General features: G+C 37.1%; 1 protein-coding gene across 2 annotated transcripts in view; it reads left to right on the top strand.

Moving 5' to 3' along the window:
• Window positions 1–22,191, top strand: part of pde4ba (phosphodiesterase 4B, cAMP-specific a) — a 137,852-nt gene that overhangs the window by 30,787 nt on the left and 84,874 nt on the right. Inside the window, exon 1 of one of the 2 annotated variants that reach the window (XM_055046959.1) lies at window positions 424–1,388. The exons of the other annotated variant lie outside the window; for it this stretch is intronic. Within the exon in view, the coding sequence (XP_054902934.1) occupies window positions 1,165–1,388 (224 nt within the window). The 5' untranslated portion in view covers window positions 424–1,164. Of the gene's footprint in view, window positions 1–423; window positions 1,389–22,191 lie in introns of those variants that run through there. 2 annotated transcript variants of the gene reach the window in all.

Here is a 22,191-nt window from a genome sequence, read left to right as displayed (position 1 = left end):
ATCTTCTCTCTATCTACATACCAAGACTGTTGTATGGTTTGATTGTTTACAACCAGAATAAAATAGGATACAAATTGCTTTTTATGATGCGATTACATTTCCTTCTTCCTGCTGTGAAAGGGCTCCTAATTGGTGGCATAAATGCATTCACTAGAGTTTTCATTTTAATCAGCTGACCTTTGAGCTGCTTACTTGCGTTTCTTCATAGTCAACCTCACTACGCTGTTCACTTCCAAATTGTCTTTCCTTCTTGGCTCATTCACTTCACCAAAGGTCACCACATCATCACTACACATGTACTGCAAATCCTAGATAAACAGAAAATAAATAATGAATCTGATAACCTGTTACCGGGGTTTGCCCGCTTGTCGTCACTGTGTTTGCTGGCCAATCCTCATCTGAGGGGGCGTGGCCTCTGCCTGCTGCGTGCCTGCTCTGGGTGTCTTGCATATATTCTGAATGAAACAGAGAGGGAAGTATTTGCTTGCATGCTGCGTTCTGCTCCTCTCGCTGCTCTGACTGGGAGAGTGGAAGGGAAATCAGACTAGAGACTCAGCACTCTGTGCCACACCAGGAGTGCCTTTAGGAGAGTGAGAGAAAGAGAGAGGTGGGGGTTGTTTGCAGAAAGAGGCGGTCAGTCAAGCAGTGGTTGATGGAGGAGGCAGAGAGCAGTTTTCAGCCCTTTTGAATATTTCATAAGGGAGATCCTCCAACGTCAGGCTACCTGGATGGACTGAGAGAAAGAGTTGATGCGAAGGTGTGCAGTTAACTGGCACCAGGACCAGGGGGGAAATGGGAGAGTGGCGTAGTTGAGAAGAGGATTTTTTTTCCCTGTGTGACCCTGCCGTAGAGCCTCACATAAAGAAAAGATCTGCAAGAAGGCACTGGGGATGAACCAAAAACAAAGAGAAAGACAGGGGGCTCAACTACTGGCTGGCCATTCCTGAAGCCTGTGAAAAACAGGACAAGGAGGGAGGATCCCATTTCTGGGTGAAAGTCTATGTGAACGGCTGCTTTAGTCTGTCTTGCAACCTTTCAACAGATAAAAACTTATTTGATTCTTCACTGAAAACAAGGAATCAACTTTACATGAAAGGCAGGTTGGTCATAATTTGACAGAGGAATTACAGTCTCCCAAACGGGAGCACACTCCATCCTGCAGGTATGTCGTCCAACGAGCTGAGCGTGGAAATGGACTCATGCATTCGGACATTCAAGGAGCACATGCACCTGGAGCTGGAGCCCCCAAAGATGCCGGGCGTGGTGGGAGGCAAGAGAGGAGCAACGTCTCCCAAACTGTCCCCGAGAAGCTCCCCGCGACTCTTCCGAAAGCTGATGGTGAACAAGAGCATCCGACAGAGGCGGCGCTTCACCGTGGCTCACACCTGGTAAGGCCTTTGGGTGGTCAGTCAAAAGAAATAAGGAAGACAATTTAAACATAGTAAGTGTGGATGAGAAGAAATGAAAAAGCACACATTAATGTACTTGGGTGAAATTGTTGGAGAATTAGGAGACTGATAGAAAGGGTTGTAAGGAAGAGTCTCTCAACATGGAAAAAGATGGAATAAACATGAGTGCTAGGATTCAGACAGAAATTAATTTAAGAGTTAAGTTCAATGGATAAAAACACACAAACAGAAATAATGGAAGGGTATAAAACCTGAGCTTTCTTTAAAATTAGGTTGTAAGATTGTCTGAGATGTAATGCGTTGTGATTTGTCTGAGAGTTATGGGATTACATAATGCAATAAAGGTGACATTCAGCAGAGTTTCCCCTCTGTACTACTACATCTCTGCCTTGTACCTCAATGCATCTTGTGATGAACTGATCAGACCTTGTTTTGGAAGACGGCTGAGATGTGCAGGGATTGCTAGGTGCATTACGCAACCCGGTGGTCCGCCTTCGTCCACAACCCCAGGGAGCAAATGAATGCCTATATGACTCAACACGAGCTACAATGACTGATGCATTCAAAATCACCAGGAACATTAAGATTTTGATGTCACTGACATTATCTAGACGAGATTGAAAGATGCTCTGATTCAGTTCTGACCTTCTTTATGGGCTGACCCCAGGCCTACCAAGGTTCATAGAAATTCTCTGAAAATTTCTAAAGTATAATCATATTTAATGGGAATGCTACAGAGATTAATGGAGTAACTTGTTTTCTCCGGCCATAAGGAGCATGCAGTAATGCAGCAATAATGCTCATCTACCCATTAATTTAGATACATTAATGGATATTAAATTATGTTACAAAGTTTTGGTTTGTTTGTGTAAAGTACTGGCATGACAGTGAAAAATGCTATATCTATTCTGTCCACTGCTGGCCAGCAAATTCTTGGAAGGCTACTAACAAAGACAAACTGGTCTGTTTTGAAATATTTCCATTGACAAAACACAAAGTGTAATGTCACAGAAACTAAAAGAGCACCACCCAATAAAAGCACGAAACTTAGCAAATATTTTTCAGTATTTTTCCTGAGGTCTATGGATCAAAATCAAGAGGACAAAGGACATGCCTTGGATGAATGGATGTTTTTGTGTGGTAATTTTTTAAAGCAAAAATAGGAATAATTATTCTTAAAATAAGCTTCTAGGTAATTAATTTCATTTTTAAATAAAATTTGGGATTTAATATAATAATATCATGACATTGTTGTGTTTTTAATCATGGGTGTAAATGAATTGACCATTTTATACAGTTTAATCCCCAAATAACATTTTACATTTTCCCTTTCTTATTTTGTCTTCAAATCTGCCTTTAGGTCCAGCAACATTCAGGGTTCATATTATCTGGTGAAAAGAAAGCTTGCTATGCTGTTTTTTGTTTTGTTTTGTTTTGTTTTTTTAGTATGCGGATTATTCAAAGTCGGGAGCTGGCTTAAAGTGAGTATTAAGAAAGCTCAAGGTGACTCCTTTTGCTTAAATTCAGTCATTTTAGATGCTTCCTGATGCTGGTGAAGATGAAACACATCACTCTGAAAAGACAGGATAATGAAAAATCCATACACATGCATAGTTTTTTTTCTGACTTGCAGTGCAATGTGAGTGACTCATGACTTTTGTGCAGTGAAATAAAAAAAGATCTCATTGTGGGAAATGAGGGTCAGGAAATTAATCCAGATTTTGATCCGCTCCTATGTTTATTTCTACTCGTATTCTTGCAGCCATGAGTTAAAAGAAATTCTATATTCTCAGTCATACATGTGGTCATGTCAGTGATTTGAACCACACATATTTGTCATATGATTCTTGTTTATTCCTTCTTCTTTTCTAGCAGCCACCTCCATTTGTATCTTCCTTTTTTATTGTAAAGGCTACGGCTGATCCGTCAGTGTGCTGGCTGGGTGGGTACAAGGGAGAAAAGGAGGAAGGAAAAACAAAGATAATGGTTTTATTTAGGAATCATTAAAATGTTCTTTTCTTTGTTTGTTCTCATAAATCTGCCACATATAGGCTCAGTCCAGGGACCAGACAAAGGCCTATTACACCCATTACCGTCATTAAACACCAGGCGAGCCCATTACCAGCCAAGTTCATGATAAATTATCCTTGAGAAAGACACTCAGGTCTTTTTGCTCACTTAGTCTGAAGCTCTGACATGAAGCTAAAATTAGAAATATTGGAAAATAAAAGCAAGTTGGACTCATAAGAACTACAAGTAGGAAGAGAGTAACCTAAAACAAACATAAAAAGATAATTGATGTGGACAGCCAGGAGAAGGTTTTTTTTTTAAACTTCATTTAATGCTTGTTCTTTGCCCATTGTTGATTCAGCCACATTTCAGACATAATAAAATAAACAGCCGAATTACAGGCCATAAAAAAATGTGCACAAGTATGGGTTGTCATTATTAATTGCCCTATAAAGAAAACAAAATGCCCCACCTGGAAAAACCTCTGAGTATCACAGGGTGTGAACTCTGACCTACTTGTCTGCTTACCTGTTCCACACCTTAAGGAGAACATAAAAATATGAATTAATGAAAGTGTCATAACCTTTCTACTGTTGAATGAATAAAATGAAAAGGCATTACATAAACATGCTTCTGTATATTGTTTGAGTTAGCACTGCATTAATTATCATAGAATAAACAAACAGAGACAAAGGAACTACTATTTATAGTTTAGTGTGCGCCTTTTGAAGAATAACCTTGAAGAACGACTCAGAATTTAATCACTACGATTAATGTGAGGATACCCGAGCTTGTGAAATGGTTTGGCAGTTGTCACAAAAATCCCTAAATCTTTAACTTTTAGTTTGAAACACCCTGCTTATGATGCTTAAGGAAGCGTTTTGCTTTCCCCTGTCTTCTATCTGCCCAATACCAACCACCACTCAGCAACCTGAATAATATTATCTGAACAGTCATACTATTGATTTTGACTTTACAGATGCCCAAAACTAAAATAGTTGGCACTACAATTTAACTGTTTACTGGCTTGCAAGATGAAAATGATGCTTCAGGATGATTTATTTGCAAATGCTGTTGTTTATAGATTTGTTTCCTTTATCCTTTCTGCTGTTTTAATAGTGATTTGTTGAATGTGGTCTGGTAATTCTGATTATAATAAAGAGCTGTTGATAACATCGCATTGTGACTAACTCTGGCTCTACTGTGGACAAGCGTCTCGTGACCTCTTGACCTGTGAGCTCTCAGACAACGGGTCTTCTGTTAGAACAGCTCAGCTTTTCCTGAATCCTTTCTTTCACACTTTCTTTGTTCTGCTGGGACTCTCCTTAACCTCTCACTTTCCATATGGTCTTTCTTTATCTAACTTTGGTGCTGCCTTGTCCCCCGTTTTCTTGCTGTCTCTACATGCCGCCTTGTGGGCACTTCTTTCTTTTTCCTGTCTGCCATTCTGTCGTTTTCCCTTTTTGCACTCCATAACACCACATGATGTAAATGTTTGATGGTTGGCCGAGGGGTACGTCGGCCTCTTTCCGACTCACACAAAAAGTGCATTAAGGAGAGAGAGAGAGATGGTAAGAAGCTATGAAATAAGAGTACAGAACAGGATGGAAATATATGAGCAAATATAACAATAAGCTTCACTGCTGCCGAAAACTCTTCTGACAAGGTTAGAAACTTAGCAAGTATGTTTTTGGTCGTTTTCTCTTTTAAACCTTTATCCACAATCTTCAAGGCAGTGCATGACTTGCATTATACAGATTTTATCTGAAGAAGAAGAAAGAGTGTTTATGCAGAGCCTTTCCTCCTTCTGAGTGATGACCATCAGATGCTTTTAGTGGAGTGAAGAGGCTTTTGAGAGAACGTCATAGACTTATAAACAAGAAGAGGTAAGAAAATGTCAGATGTTGTTTGTGCATATGTAAAAAGACAGACGCATAAACAGAAAAAAACAGACTTCATTCACTGCAGCGGTTTCAAGCTTGGCTCTCATGGAGGGCTATTTACCTCGGTTTAAATGTCAGTCTAAATATCCATCTTTCATCACCATTCCATCCAGCGCTCCATCTGCTATTGATTTGTTTCTTTCTCTTCTGGCCTCCATGACTCATCTAAAATCATCTCTGCACAAGCGTCAGGCATAGATTGACGTGATTATTGTTGCCTCTGCTGCCAGTGTGTTTCTGCCAACTGCTCACTTGAGTAAGAGACAGAGAAACAGATGGAGAGACGAAACAAAGAGCACTCGACTGCAGAGCAAATTCCTCTGAAATTGAATTAAAATATAAGTTTATTAAAACTTATTATTAAATTCTGCAAAAAGTCTGGCCTCTACCTTAATAAACTAGTAAGACCACTTATCTGTTAAGTTCTGAAAAGTGGTTTATGCTCAAAAATTCAGTATTTTGTCATTTTGAGAATTTTATCTGCCATGTTACATCTCAACTCCATTACCTGATTTAGATTTTAAGTGCAAAGGTTTGCAGCTTTGACATGTGCCCCATTCATAGCACTCCATTGCATATTATTTTATAATTAGACATTTTTCTACTATTTAATATATATACATATATCTGTATTCATTTTCCTGACCCTTTCTGGAAGATTCCAGTATGGCAAGATCCTCTAGAAATGTGACAACTTTTACCCGTTAGGAATAGTGCTTGGTGGAGGGAGCTTTTGGTCCTCTGATGTCCAGCAGTCCACGTACTATGGACCTGAGCCAAACAGTGTTCCCGTGTAATAAACTCCAACTTTACACTAAAATGCAATACTAAGCATGGCATAGTAAGCTCATCAGCTAAAACATTTTGCTAACGCAGGTAACATCTCCAAGCACAACAAAAACTAACCTCTCTAAGTGAAGTCTGCTAACTTTAAGATGAAAACATACAGGCTAAGACCTGCTTGGTGTTTTCTAACATGGTCAGAACGTTTTATAAATGTTATGATTTACAAAGCCCATCCACTTAGAGGAATGATATGAATGGTTGATGGTTCCTCACTAGTAATATTTACATTTGATAAAAACCACTCAAACAGAAAGAGGATCTCTCATTAGAGAATGAATTGTGATAGAGCAGGGAATAATTACATTTTAAGCTGAGTAAACAGAGTTCAAATGAGGGTGAATTTATATGAGGCTGTGTATGTTCACACTCACTGGGGTGATGCACTAAACATTACACTTGCAGAACAGCAAAGCACAACTATCTCTTAGAGAATGTTTTTGCTGGATTTCTTTGTCTTTAGCCCTGATTCTGACCCCAGATCCTCTTTATTGGACTCCTCTGGCTGGGTAATGGAGCATACTCCTCTGGGATTTCTGTGCTGCAGACTACCTCATATCTTCCAATAAAATCTGAATTGAATTTTGATTGCAATTTTATTGTTTTGCTATTGTGAGGCTTTTGATTTTAATAACTTCTTAAAAAGAGTAACAATTTAAGCAGTTGTGGTCGATATAGTGGACTGTGCTTGACTAGTCTATTTTTTTTTTGCCCAATAAAAATATTAAATCCAGACACTTAATTCAGAAACCTGGACTGAAACCAGCTTTTACGTGATTCTCATCACCTATTTCCAACGTGCATGGTGCTACATCCTAACACACCAGGCGGAGTCGATTGTCTGTTTTTAAGGAGCATGCTTTCCTGAAATGTAGCAACATAGATAGATTGCCCGAGTAAAATATTAATTTATGGACTTATATTGACCCAGATACATTTCATTTGCCACTTACTCATTAGCCCACTTAACTCCAACTATCAAATCATGTGAAGTTAAATCAACTTCCCAGCATCCAAATAGCTTCAGGAGTGTCAATTACAAAAACACGGCCTGTGCAGTGTTTAAATCAAAACCCAGGCTCTTGAGTGTTTTGCAGTGTTTCATCACAACGCCATCTTACCATGAAACACAAATACTCATCTGTGCTTCCATAATTACATCGAAAAGTCATTTTCCGAACATTACAGCATCTTTGTATGAATAAAAGTAAATAAAAAAACATTTCAAATGTACATATGTTGGCTGTTTGATTTTGGTAAAAGTGCTATTGAACCTGTTTTCCTAAAGTCAAAAAGAAAATAAATATGAAAACTGTAAGAAGCAAAAGGATGGAATTCAATATGAAGTTATGATAGTTTATTTGAAAAATATTTCACCAATTTTTTCTTGTCAATTGAGAAAAAAAATATTTGACAAAAAAAAAAAATGTCTAAGCTGTAATACGAGTCCTTTAAATGTGTCTTGTCATCTCCATTTGTCCTGCCTGCCAGGTGTTGTGATTGGTTTTCTTGCCACGTAAGAGTGAAGCAGGCACTCCAGTCCTTTTTGAGTCAGAGATGTATTGGGTGATGTTGGCGGTGATTCAGAGGCCTAGAAACAGTCTTCCTCCTGTTCTTTCTCTTCTTCCTCCTCCTCCTTATTTGCTCATGCTGCATGACTCGGTTCAGCACCCTTCATCTCTCTCTGTTGCCTCCCTGAACCAAGCAAACCAACCAAGCAGAAAGTTAACTATTCCAGATGGGTGACGGAGGATGACCATTCAGGGTTGTGCATGTGTGCATGTGTGAGTGTCCCTGTTCACGTTAACATCTTTGTATGCTATAATCATGCTATGGGTTGGGGTTCACAAGATGAATATTTGTAACACATGAGTGATGGGTTTCTCAAATTACAATAAAACATCATTTATTAGTTCTGAGATTTCACATTTTCATTTCGATGCAGCAGAAAATACATTAGGATGTTCCACTAATAATCACATGCTTCACACTGACGTCATGTGTTGGAGATTTTTCATTTAACTCTGTTAACATCATAATGTCGTGGTTAGTTCACGACATTATGATGATGAAAAATGTAAGCATTTCTTGTTATCGTTATAATGCCTGCCACCAATCTCCAACAACAATAATAAAAAGATGTTGTATATATTTTTCCAGATTTGATAGATTTATTTCAACAAAAATATTTAGCCAGTTTCTGGAAAACATGTGGCTGTGCTGGCTTTCAGGAAACACATAAAACCCCATTTGTCTTCATTGCATTCAATGTTTATTAAATGTTCTTTTTTTTTTTTTTGCTGCAATTACGTTTTACACATCTGGCTTGCCATTTGGCAATTTCTGGTAAAGGATGTTATATAAAAATTCTAAATATACACATTCAAATTTGACATAATCAGATTTCAACTGTAGCTTCATCTGAGACCAAGCCACTCTCCATTGTATACTCTGAGTTTTTTAATTGCTTTTTTTATTTTTCCAATTTTTGCCTTTAAAGTTGCTTTTTGATACATTTCAGAATAAAATTCCTTCTGTGACTTAGAAGAAACACGGGGAGACAATAGAGGCGTCAAAACTAATGAGTAGTTTGTTGACATTTTAGTTAAGAGAAAATATTTGGGTGTTGTCTGAAAGGTGCATTTATCTTATTCATTGACTGACTATTTGAAAAACTACAACTATGACTTTTTCCATTGCAGTATTACTTCTGCTCGTGCCAGAGCTGTCATGAACATGTTAGACATCCATTTCTTTTGGTGAAATGTCTTCAATATGTAGCTGCATCATAAAGCTGAAGATGATGGGCTTGTGTGCCTTTTTCTTTGTGCATGAAAGTATCAAAGTTGAATATTCTTTTTCAAACAGAAAAGCACATTCATTAATAACAGCTGCTCCATTTGGGCCGGCTGAAGTAAGCAGAACACAACAGCACATTTCCTTTCTGCTTCGTCACCTCTCTGTCGGCTTCAAGAAAGGAGCAACCATTATTCAACACTTGATTGCTGCCGATCACGCTGACTGAAAAGAATGATTGCAGCATCCTATTTTTTTCTGCTCAGCAGGCGATAATGTGCAGCCGTGCAGAACGTGAGGCAGAGACGCATTAAGCTTTATCTTATCAAATGAACATGGGCTATTGGAATCTCGAGAACTAAAATTCAGAAATGAGTAAATTTTTTGTGCATGAATTATTAAGCAATGGAAATTTGAACTCACTTGAACTTGGGCAATGAGTTTCTGTCTTGACCCTGCACTGAAGTTTCACTCATCACAATTAATCTCATGAAACAATAATAGGACTTGAACATCTGACACTGGGTGAGGCCAAAATGACACCAAGTCCTGCAGCGACAACTCTACAACTTGTCGCTGCAGCACAATCACGTCCAACAGAAGCAACTATAGTTTCCATATGCTGCTTAAAATACTGCTATAGTACCCTTAATTTGTCTCATTTGAAATATGCTACACCTGTCAGCATATAGGAATATGTAGCTCCTTTTCTTTGTATAAGAAAAAATGCTTTGTTCAAGTACTGGGCTTTGGTATGAGCACTTGATGAAGGATTGATAGTCTTAAATTGTTTCTGTTCACGGTTTTGATATCTACAGTGTAATTCAGTGACGTTTTAAATATTTTTGACCTGAGTCAAGGGAAGTGCTTGTTGTATTCAGCAGTCTGCGTGGTATGCATTTTGTGAATCTTCTGACCAGAATAAATTAAACTAAGCTGCAATCAGTAGGGAATGGGTTTTGTCCTGTATTTAAGTTGTCTTTATTGCAGCATCAGCTTGTCCAGAACTGAGATAAAAAAGCAGGGAGGATTGATTTGTTGTAGTCTACAACACCCCCTGCAGCATCCACAGCTGAGATGTATCAGAAAGATGAGTACAGATAAGCGTGGGCTAATTCATGTGTTGGCGAAAAGTGAGCTCAAAGCTTACGGCAAAGTTAACTCTGCTGTGAATGTTTTTGTGATGCCTGCATCCTGGCAGACATCAAGCTACAGCTGCAGGTGAACAACACTCCACCCATGAGAGCAAAAACAGTAAGATGTGCATCTATGTTCTTCTCAGTCTCACCCAGCATGTCCTGAGGCTGACAAAACCTCAGCATTTTAGTCTGATGAATTATGAGATTTAAGATGTGCAACTTTGCATATATATTCCACAACATTTATGCATAGGAATGCTTATATAAATGGCTTACATTACCCATGAGAATACAATAAACTTAACGTGCTATGTCATTATTATAAACTCATTTGGAATGTAGCATTTTGAAAGAATAATGGAAAATAGGCAAAGCTGTGAAACTTGAAAATCTAATGCAGTGGTTCCCAAACTTGCTGGCTTCTCACTCACAAAATAAAATTGTAAGCATTTTTATATTATAAGTAATACAATAATGTTGTTTTTAAGTTATGTTCAAGTTTTTTTATTTTTTTATTTCAATGTTGGGATTTAAGATAATTTCTGAAGAACATCTTATAATTCCAGACGTACAACTAAGCTAATGAACTTGTCTTAAATTGATTATTAATGCAATGTAGATGCTCTACTTTATTTAAAATGTAAAATCTATGACTAAAAATACTCCAGCCAAAACATATGCTCACATTAAGCTGAAGGTCATTTCTCCTTTTTGACCATTTCTAGAGCCATTTTGGATCAACACTTTTCGCTGACATAAATAAAAAATTAACTGTGATGTCTCTGTAAACAAAACTGGCCTCCAGAAAATTTCAGTCATCAGAATGGAAAGCACTGAGTTCGTAACGATAGAGGTTTACTCCTCCTCAAAATCTGTAATCTTCCTTTAACCTTCAAAAGTGCAACTTAAAAATACTAATCTAAAAAACTTTAAACAAAATCTGTTAAATATTGCATATTGTATGTAACTTTCACTGTTTATTTTCAACCTCGCAATACCTCAGCGAAATTGCAATAAATCCCAAACAACATAACAATCTTGCTCCACAGTGATCTCTCTGTGTCTATCGGCAGCTCAGCAGGTGAGTCATCTTCTTACTTCTGGGGCTCATGTTTAGCTGTAATTCCTCCTGTGTCTTATCACTATCACACAGATAGTGATGAGTCATCTTAACACTATCTGAAAAATGTCTAAATAAATGCTCACGATAGGATTCTCCAAAGGCAAATAGGACACTTCATTAGTGTCGTAATGGTTTAAGAAGCCATTTGTCAGTTGAGTTCATCACAAAGAATCGCACTAATAATGCATTGGCTGTCACATTTGCATTAGAAAACCAAAAAATACCATGTACTGAACAGTACATCACACAGAGTCACTAGCCATATTTCTTGTCTGTTTTTGGATTGAGGTCGAGTTTTTGCAAAGTTAACTTTCTTATGTCATAACCTTTCTATTATTTAGTGCGCCTACACAGAGATATTGCTGTTATTTTATACATATCTTTTTTTATTCAATTATGTAACAGAGTTGCAGTTATGTGAATACTGGTAGCATTTATATAAGGCCCGTATTTTAGTTTTCCTTAAAACTAAAATAGAATTTTAAGGAGCTGTAATAAATGGTCAAAAAGATTTCAATTACATTTTAATAAATATGTCCTGGAGAGAAGTGAAAGGTTTTGTAACAAATAGATAAAATAACACAGATATGATTAATAAAAAGATCATCTCAGTTGAGCTGAACATTTTAATTATTTTTTGACTGGAATGCCTTTAAGTGGTTCTGCTGTGATGCTTTGGATAAAAGTAAATCTGACAATGATGGGATCAATCTTGAAAATATTTTTTTCAGTGTTCTCATACTTTGGCAAATTAGACGGGACTTTGTCAGTCTATATGGCTCAAAGGCAGTCAGTCTGAATTATCATCTTCTGGGACAATAAGATGTTCAGTGAGGCTCTCGGATAAACACGACTTGAACAACACACTTTTACATTGCCTCATTCTCATTGCTATCTTTATGCTGCTTGTTTCACATACAGTCATTACCACAATGTGCCTTCCAGACTGTGGCGATTTGCATTACAGAAGACTACATGAATTTGTTATATGCATGTCCATCCTAGCACAAAAATTTTGTCGTTAACTGTGCACATCTCCTGTCTGCTCGAATCATGGTCACTGTTAACCTATGGGGAAACCATCGCCCACACAGTCTGATGTAGTGTTAAAAAGTCTTAAAAAAAGTTGTGTGTGTTTTGTATTTGCTACCCAGGTTGTTTGAGAAAAATGTGTTTGCAAAAGCACAATGTGAAGTCATTGTGCTTTTGCAATGACTTCACGTTGCAAACACTCTCTTAATCTGCAACAGATTAAGAGAGTGTTAGAAAACTCGGACATCTGAACTCATCATATGTCTGTCTGCATCCCTGAGTGTATCTGCACTGACATGAGTCAAAGTGTAATGCAATGTTTAGAGTTGGTTCCCAACATTAAACTGATTTCTTGGCCACAGTTTCGGTTAAGCAGAGCCACAAACAATGGCATAAAAAAAATCCCTTCATCAAATAATAACTGGGAACCTTTTCATTGGTTACCATTGGTGATTGTCTCTTTTCAATCATTTCTGAGTCATCGCCAATTCTTCAGAGAATGATTGACAAGTGAGTGTGGTGTGAAACTGTTCAGTGACTGTTACATCTATGTAGTTTAGTAAAAAGCAACTTTAATATAAAAATTCTTGGTGCAATGATTTCTGAGCCATAATATGTTAGATTTGCATTTCAGATCTGCTTATCAGTTATATATATTTTGCTAGTTGGATGCATTTTATCTCCTATGCATATGTCTTAGCACCTGAGATGATAAAGCTTGAGGAGAATGTTGGAGTCACTGTAATGATTGGAATGAGAAAAACAAGAGAGGAATAATTACATCATATTCTTCATAGCAATATGTATGTTTTGCTGTTATGGGGCTATCAAAATTATTATTTTATTTCACATCAATAACGTAAACACCAGATGGCCATTGAAACTTAATTTTCAGTTCATCAAAGATCTAATGCAAACAATAATTCCAAGGCACTTGATCAGAAAATGGACAATGTGAAAACAGAAAAAATATTTTTGCTTCTTACACAAACAAGTTGAATATCATCACAAAGCTTTGTCCTTAAGCATAATACCCAAACTTTTCAGTAAAATCAGTCATAGCTAAATATAAAAAGGTTGATTGTTTCTGTCGTTTTTTTTTTTTTGTATTATGTGACAAAAATACACAGTATGAAGTTGTTGTTGTTTTTTCTTCATTGAAGTACAGATAAACCATGCTGTGTAGAATTTTAAGCAGTTCTATAAATGTATTTATATTTCTCAACCCTAAACTCTTTTCACTTTTCCAACCTCATTGCAGCAGGAAACCGCTTTCAGAATAATTTTATTTAACAAGATACTGAAGCAAATATTAATTCAGCTTGCAAACTTCACCTCACCACCATGCTTTGTTCAGTTTGTTTGTAAAAACCCAGTGTTTTCAAAAGACTGCTATCAGCATAAAAGTATTTCAGAATATTTAAATTTTTTGCTATGGAGCTATCTGCCAGTTAACTGCTGCCAGGTTGTATGTCAGTTGTTTAAGAACATGCAGTAATTTGTAACTGATTCCTCTTCTTGCTGCTCTATTGGTTTGTCCTTTAAATAACAGCCCTGAGGGTCACATGGAGCCATTTGGTCAGTGTTTATCCATGCTGGGATGTTGGCAGGGAAATGTTGGCTCTAAACCTGCATCCAAATGGCAGCCACTCTCTCTCCTCTGTCTGCTGTCTTCATTTGCAGACAAAATTCACACTGTGATTGAGCAATTTCCCATGGGTGTGTTAATTTTGTCAGATCACTTGTGGCTACTCTCAAAATTGCTCCTGTCCCACTTCAGTTTTGACCTGTCCAAAGCCGTAGAGTCTCCAGAGGCAACAAGTTTTGCTGCTATTCATGTTTAAGGTAGCACAAAAGTGAGAAGTTCCACCAACTTTAATAGATAGTCCCAAGTGTCTTCTTAGAGCATGACAGTTTAGAGAGGAACAAACAGATTTAGTTGAAAACCAATGTGCCAAGGTGTAACTGCTGCTGGACAGGCTGAAATTAAAACCATTTAAACTCCCTGAACTGTAAAAGAACATTTAATTCAACTTGAAGAGCTATTGTTTGAAATGGGTGTTCAGTGTAATATTTTCAACTTCCTCTTCTGCTTCTTTTCAGAGCAATTTTCCACCTGCCTTCTCAACTTTTCCTCCTCGCTCCATCACGTCTGTCTCATGATTAAGACTCTGTTTGCTTCAGTCCTTTTCTGTTCATTATCTCGGGTCTCCAGCAGTGTCTGTTTAGTTAGTGTCACATTGATTTACACACGCCCACAATGTCTGAGGGCTTTTTCATACACTGCACACACTTTCCTAATGACCCTTCAGCTCTGCAGCCAGCAGGTGTGCATATGTGTGCTTGTCTAAGATTCATTTTTGCATTAAAGCTCTTTTGGAAATCATTGCAACACTGACAAATTAACCCTTAAAGAAAAAGAATCATATATGCCAAATGTGATTACAAAAAAAAGTCCAGGTGAAAATAACTTGGCAAAATATGATGCATCTGAAAAAGGCTTTTTGACATATGAGATCTCTGCATGTTGCATAACATGGCCAGATGTGAAATATTTACATGTTGACACGCACTATAATATTTTACCTATGGAAAGGTTTTGATATGTGAAAATGTAACAGTGTTCACATGTCACTACACTTTTACTCTTTTCCCCTTCAAATACTTACATGTTCCACATGTGCTTCATGTGTTACTGCACAATAGATTTTCCACTGTTGAAACATCTGGCCGTAGATCCAAATCTGGAAGTTCACATGACAAACTTCACTATTTTTACACAAACTACATCAGTAAAAGTACATTTTAAGCAATTCAATTTTAATATGAGTCTGCATTTTGGATATATGTTTTTAATAATGTTCATCAGATTGGCAAACAGCAAAATGAGTGTGAAAGCAACTAACCCTATACTTTGGCATTTTAGTGTTTCTTGGTCACTTTTTTTTTGCATTGTCCACAACTTTAAAATTATAGAGCAGGCATACCAAATGGAGGATTTTATGTCCAAGGATATGACATGAAATAATCATATGGTCCTCATCAAGATTTAAAATGGCATAAAAACTCAGCTGAAGTTTGTCATTATCTAATTTTAATACCGGAAAAGAATCAGATTTCTCCAAACTTCATAAAACCTTCCAAATGAAAAATGTCTCATAAAAACTTTCTAAACATGTGGAAGAAAACTTTCCAGCTGGCGTGCAAATGCTCACAATGACCATAACAAACACACCCACAGTGGGACATGCATATAGAAAAACACACCAACAATACACGCAGACTTATGGTTTTATGGACAAATATATAGAATAGTGAAATAGTGAAATATATTTGGCACTTAGCAGGACAGTTGAGAGTAAGTATATTCCAGTGCAGCACTGAAAATACACACAGACCCATAAATATGTTCACACAACCCACCATTATTTAATTGGTATGACAAATCGCTGCCTGGAATAATATTTCACAAGATGTGGCTTTTCGATCCAGGTGGGATACATGACCTCGTTTTATCTGGATTTGGAGGGAAGAAGTAAAGCTTTATCCCCCACACATAGGAATCCACTGCACCCTTTTTTTATGTTAAATGCATGTAGGCAAGACTGACTTTTCAATGGTAAATACAGTACATGTCAAAAAACAAAACACACACACATAAAAAAAAGTTTTAACAATGCTTTTTTAAAATATTGCTTTAAAAATGACAACATATTGGCTTGAAAATATGCATCATGGCTGTCATATTTAGCATGATTTAGTTCTAATTCAAGTTTAGCATTTTAAAAGGACCCCTGGAAAGGAACAGGACCCCTGCAGATCTGAGGCCTTTGTATTTACATTTCTCTCTATCTGCTTTCACATGTGCTTTGCCTTTCCAAGCCTAAGTTTTATTTTCCAAACATGTTACAGGATGTTTACTGGGGGAGATGTCATGCTGATAGCAATCAGTTTAGCCTAGTTTATTTTCTTGATCACAGCTTTAGATACAAATGAACCGCAAAGATTCATTTCAGCTCGCAGGGATCAAACATAATTTCCCACTATTAAGATGAGACAATTGAATGTTGCTTCAAATGATTTTTTTTCTGAATGAAAGAAGATGACCCTTTTAAGGAAAGTAAGGTGATGGCATAAACATGCAACTGGTGGATGTAGGAAAACACCTCTACCTTTCTGCCAATGAGAGGTGAAGCATGAGGGTTTACCTATTTATTCATTTACAGCTGGACAAAAGTTTGTGTAGTTATTGTTAATTTGAAGTACCTTATTCATATTCTCTAGTATTGACCTGCTCTACATTCCTTACACATCCTGCACAGGAAGCCTGGGAGTATTGAAATGAGAGTGAAGCACCAGTTGTGTCTCGCCTATTTTCTTCTGCAGTGGAGCAGCTGAAAAAAGTGGATGGTGGGAATTTAAATAGATTATTTTATGTCTGCCAAACATTAATCTTTTCTTTGTACACATAATAATATGCCATTCTTTTTATCTCTTCGCTTTGTGATTTCTTCTTTTTTTCACTCCCCATTAGCTCAGTGGGTGCAGAACCCTTTAAGAAACCTCCCGTTTTCTATCTTGGTGTTTCCATGTGGGAGCTGTTGGGTATATTTTTAAGGAGAATCTTGAAGGTCAGTTGCACAAAACCACAGAGGAGCCAATGATCAGACTACAGAGCTTGCTCAATTTAAAGGAGTCAAAGACCTTAGCTACTTATTTATCCTGTCTATTTAATCTAGGAGAAAATACAGTTCATGAAATTTTGACCTGCCCAGATTTTTTTTTTTTTTCTGAAAATAATATATGTCTGCATATGTGTAGGGAACAGCACAGAGAAGCCTGAAAAAAATGAAACTGGACATTTTTTTCAACTTTGGTTTATTGACTTACAGTATTCAATGTACAGACTCATTCAATAAATTAGAATGTTATTGAAAAGTCTTTTTTCCCCTCGGAACTTTATCACAAATATTAATTACACACAGATAGAAGTTTGAAAGCCTTTATTTCTGTTACCTGTAATAACTTTACAAGTACAGGTAATGAAAACATGACATTTGAAATTAGAATATTACATCAGACCAAGAAAAAATATTTCTAGCATCAAATGTGGGCTTAATGAACAGTAGGTTTAATACCTGCTAAAAGTCTTTTAAATCTGACAGGTGAGACTCATCTGGACTTTAATTTATTGAATGTGACTGTATGTTTATAACTAATGTATTGCTCTTCTCCTGATTCCCTGAAAGCCTCTGAGTCTGTTGGATCTGTCACTTTTTTTGTCGACTCATGGTCGAGAGAAACGTGGCTAAAACAGATCAATATTCCTGGAGGAGAGTGTTTTATTTTTTTCTCTTAAAAGAATGCCATATTTTTTGATGCACCACCTACAGCAGTGAAACTTATTATCTTCCCTTTCTTGTCATCCTGTGACATCTTCTCATTTCCACTTAGTTCTCCAGGCTGTTCTAAATGTTCATCCATTAAATAAGACAGCTCCTGCTACAAGGACAGTGATTAAGTTGATAGCACTATCAAATGGTCTACTTTCTTTTTTTTCTACTTCTCAGCTAGGTACAGAAGTATTTCTATTTTCTCATACTTCAAGATCTAAACTTCTCCAAAAAATATTGACATTATTTAAACATTTTCACATTTAGTCATGTTACGATTTCTGGTGTTGTATGAGGTGAAGATTAGATTGCGCACAATAGCAAAGGACAAGAAAATGAGATTTAAAATTTTCGCTTTACAAAATAGTGTGTGGTCTGTTTGTATTTAACTCATATGAGTGAATATTTTGTTGAGTCTTTTTTCCTGATCTTCCTGTTGTGGTGGAGGGAGACGGCGGAAACGTCTACCTATGGAGACGCCCAGAGGGCATCATTAAAAGATGTCCTCTAAACTATTTTTGTATCTCATTTAAACTTTCAATAATTGAACAACTAGATTCTGCCATCATTTTGAGATGAATGACAATTAATTTATTTGTGCACCTCATGAGAGAATCAGGAAAGCACTGAACCATGTTTATTAACATGTCACCCCTTGCGTGTATGTATCTGATTTGGCCTTGGTCTGTTCACTTCTCTAGGCCATTATGGTGTGTTTACTCTTCCATAACTGACTGAGGTAATTAAATCTTCCTCGTTTTTATCTCTTCTCTCCTTATTTGTTGGAACACTCCTCCTCCGCTCTTGTCTCTTCTCATTAAATCCTTTGCTCTCTCTTCACCTCACCCCTGGTTCTTATAGTTGACTCATTTTATTTTTTTGCTTAGCTACTTGTTTACCACAAAACCTAGGCATGGTATATATCGCTAACATTAACCATGAAGATTTCTCCTCTGATTGATGGATGTTTGCATCTGCTCAAGACATTAATGTCAAGAGAATGTGGCTTGACTTTATGGCACATTTTCTTAGGAAATGCTATATTAAGGAATGGATTTCTGAATACATTTTTCTCCAAAAAGTTACAAAAAAATGCAAAAAAGGTAAAACTGACACAAATCCTTCTCAGTTTGAAGGAAGAACCCTAGAGCTTAAATAAGAAGATTTAGAAGAAAATCTTAAATTGTTGAACCAGCGGGCTTTGAAATTTTACTGTAATTATCTCTCAACCACATTTAATAAAAAAGGAGGATGTCTCATGCAGTGTCTTTTTCTGCTTTATTTTCACCTCCGGGCGTCTCAGCAACAATGATCCAAAGCTTTTCTTCATTGTAATCTATCAGCACAATACATTTTGTTCATCGACTTTGTGTCTAATAACAGTAATCTTAATTGAAATCAATAGAAGAATACAGCATTGATTTTGGCCAGAGGGAGCTGACAGTGGCCTCCTGCTCCTCTGTTTTTAAATGTTTTTTTCTCTCACATGTAATGGGTCAAAGATAAATTTGTCATAATATCAACCGACAGCCATTAGCTTAATGGATGAAATTAGTTGTTTATGCTGTAACTGTTTGTCTGCCTTGCTCCAGGCTTCTTTGTGGTTGTTTTTTCCCCTTATCACTTCTGTTGTGTTTGGTATTTTACAGAAGAGACAGACAGGAAAGATGGGAGAGAGGCGGGATGAAATGTGACAAAGGTTGCATGCCAGATTGGCGGGTACACAATCTGCGCCTGAGTCATCTGGGCTGCCACACCATCAAGCCCCGACGGTTTATAGCACTTGCTTTAGATGTAGCTCCAAAAAGAATACTAAGTTGTGAAGGATGAAAGCTGCTCTCTTGCATCTCTTTTACTACAAACTGTCTTCTGTACTTTGACTCTTTTAAATAGGACTGCCCAATTTCTTGTTTAAATTTCCTACACAAGCTTTCAAAGTGAATGCTTTGCACTGCATTTTGATTGGAGAAGCTGCATGTTTTTGACATCTCATCTTGTCTGTGATCGTCATACAAACTATACTATAGCCATATGAAAGTTACCTTTAATTTACCATTTTTTAAAAATACGTTTTACCTTTTTCTGTCTTTAATAATCATATGTTGCTATACTTTCAACAATTAATAAGAAAAACAGCCCAGATTTATTTATTTATTTTTAAAAATAATTCTGCAAAACCTGTTCTTGTACAAAAATATATTCAATCCCATCTTAACCTTTTCTAAAGCCAGGTGCACTATTGCTTCTATAATTTCTAAATAAATATAATATTCTTCTCTTGATTTAAAGTACCTCATAATTTAAACTGGATGCTTTGAAGAGATAGTAAAGAGACACATTTTGTCTGATTTAATATCGAGTCATACTTTTAGGTTAATTTTGAAGAGCAAGGATTGTTTAACAGTACAGTAGTGAGATTATTTATATAAAAGCTTGGATTTTTTCCCCCCACTACTCTTAACTCTGGCTGTGGGGAACCAGATAAACTGTAAGGATTTCTGTGTTAATCCATCCATCTCATTCTTATGAGTTAAGCTCTTTATTGACTTAAAAGACAACACTGTGAAATCAAGTGGCTTAAACAAGAATCTGATCACATGGTGACAGTGGTAACATCTGACCAATCCGGATTTTAACTTGCACAGAGAGGTACCTGTTTTGGTCAGTCAGGTAATTAATAACCCTACAATTCAAAATCCATAGCTTTGAGAATTTGCAGAATGTATCCAGTTCAATTTATATTCATTAAATATTTGAAACACTTGCCTGTAAGACATGGAAGAAAAGTTTTTTGTTTTGATTGAAGATGTAATGACGGTTGATAGGGTGTTGACAAAATGGGGCAACACCCTAGCCCTGTAGTGTTCGCAGTTAAACATAGAACACTAAAAATCACACTTTTCTTTGTTGATTAAAATCACCATGTTGTAGCCACTAGTATTCCTAGACTGTAAAGTTTCAAACTGTTCCTAATAATTCCTGCTCTTTCCCTCTGGTGCACACCTTATAATTTCTCATTTTTTCTTTTTGCATTAATTATATTTTTACATCAGCCTTGGCATGGCGGTCGGCATAGCAGCGGGGGATTTTTAAAAGCCAATTCTTAAAGCAAATGCTGCTTTAAGTGAAGCACAGTAAGGTGGGAGGCAGTGTGCCACCTGAATAAAACAAGTCTAGCATTACCTGTGTTGAAAAAAATCTCTATCTGGTGCTTTGTCATACAAATTAAAGACATAAAACATCTGGATGTGCTGAATTACATTTACAAATAGAACAAATTCTATTTGTAAATTTCTTTGCAGGGCATTTCTACCACAGAAAATGTAGCTCGGATGCTGGAAATCAGGTTAAATTGTATATAATTTTGAAATATCTAAAGTGACAAATTAACTTTATTAAGTGGCCTTTTTGAATACAAGAATTAAAAATAATTTAACCAAATTTAATAGTAAAACTTAATCCTGAGAGCAGACAATTTTTAGGAGCATGCTTGCTTGGTAAGAACAAACAATGTTGTCGTTCAACAAAATATACACAGAGTAATCAGTTTTATTTGAAAAAGTTATTCTCAGTGCTATAATAATCACACCCATTCACACAGGGTTACAAAAACCCTGTGTGAATAATTGTGACATAATTGTAAAAGACTAGATTCTAGAAAACACCTTTTAAATCTTGTCATATCAACCTAAAATGTCAAAATTTCTTCAAGGCTTCTCGATCTGAAACAAGACAAGCCGTGATGTTTTGCCTTGTTCATCTTCGTGTATTAGGCAGTATGTTTGACCACATATTGTGCATATTGTCTGTGTTGCAGTGGTGATGAGGTATGAAATCAGAGACTCTTCATTCTGAGGGGTTATGAATAAAGACCTAGTTGTGCCTATACACTATTCAAGCACTGACAGTGCTGGTGCTCTTGGTTCCCAATCATGATGTACCCTGCTCCCCCTTTTCAGTTCTCAACCCCCTTGCAACGTTGTATTTCCCCCCTCAATACCTCTAGACATGCACACGCACACACGCACGCACACACACGCACGCACGCACGCACACACACACACCCTTCCTGTCTGGCAGCGTGACAGGTTGTGTGGGCACCAACCAGTCTGGCGGTGACGTGGTGAAGGCGAGAGGAGTGATGCTTTTCAGCCTGATCGCAGTCATCCTCGTGACCTTCTGGCCCTGGGGGAAAATGATCACTGAATGGCATCACTGTGTGTGCGCCTGCATGTGTATGTTTAGTGTGAAGAAAAAACTCCCGACTGTTGTGCGTTTGTCTTGACGACAGACGTAGCGTGTTCCTACATCGTGCGTTTCTACGATGATGAAATGCCAGGAGAGGTGTGGCTACCACATTTTCTATTTTTTTCTATTCTGTCCATGGAGACAGCTGCTTAGTCGCCATGGTAACGGAAGGATAAGGAACCATGGGGTTTAGCCTCCTTGTGTGTGTGTGACGTGATCACTGAGAAGGATGAAGGTTAGCAGGTGATGTGTCAC

This window comes from Poeciliopsis prolifica, unplaced genomic scaffold (genome assembly GCF_027474105.1).
Source record: "Poeciliopsis prolifica strain line A6 unplaced genomic scaffold, Auburn_PproV2 SCAFFOLD002, whole genome shotgun sequence".
Taxonomy (NCBI): domain Eukaryota; kingdom Metazoa; phylum Chordata; class Actinopteri; order Cyprinodontiformes; family Poeciliidae; genus Poeciliopsis; species Poeciliopsis prolifica.
This window is presented reverse-complemented; position numbering and strand designations above follow the sequence as displayed.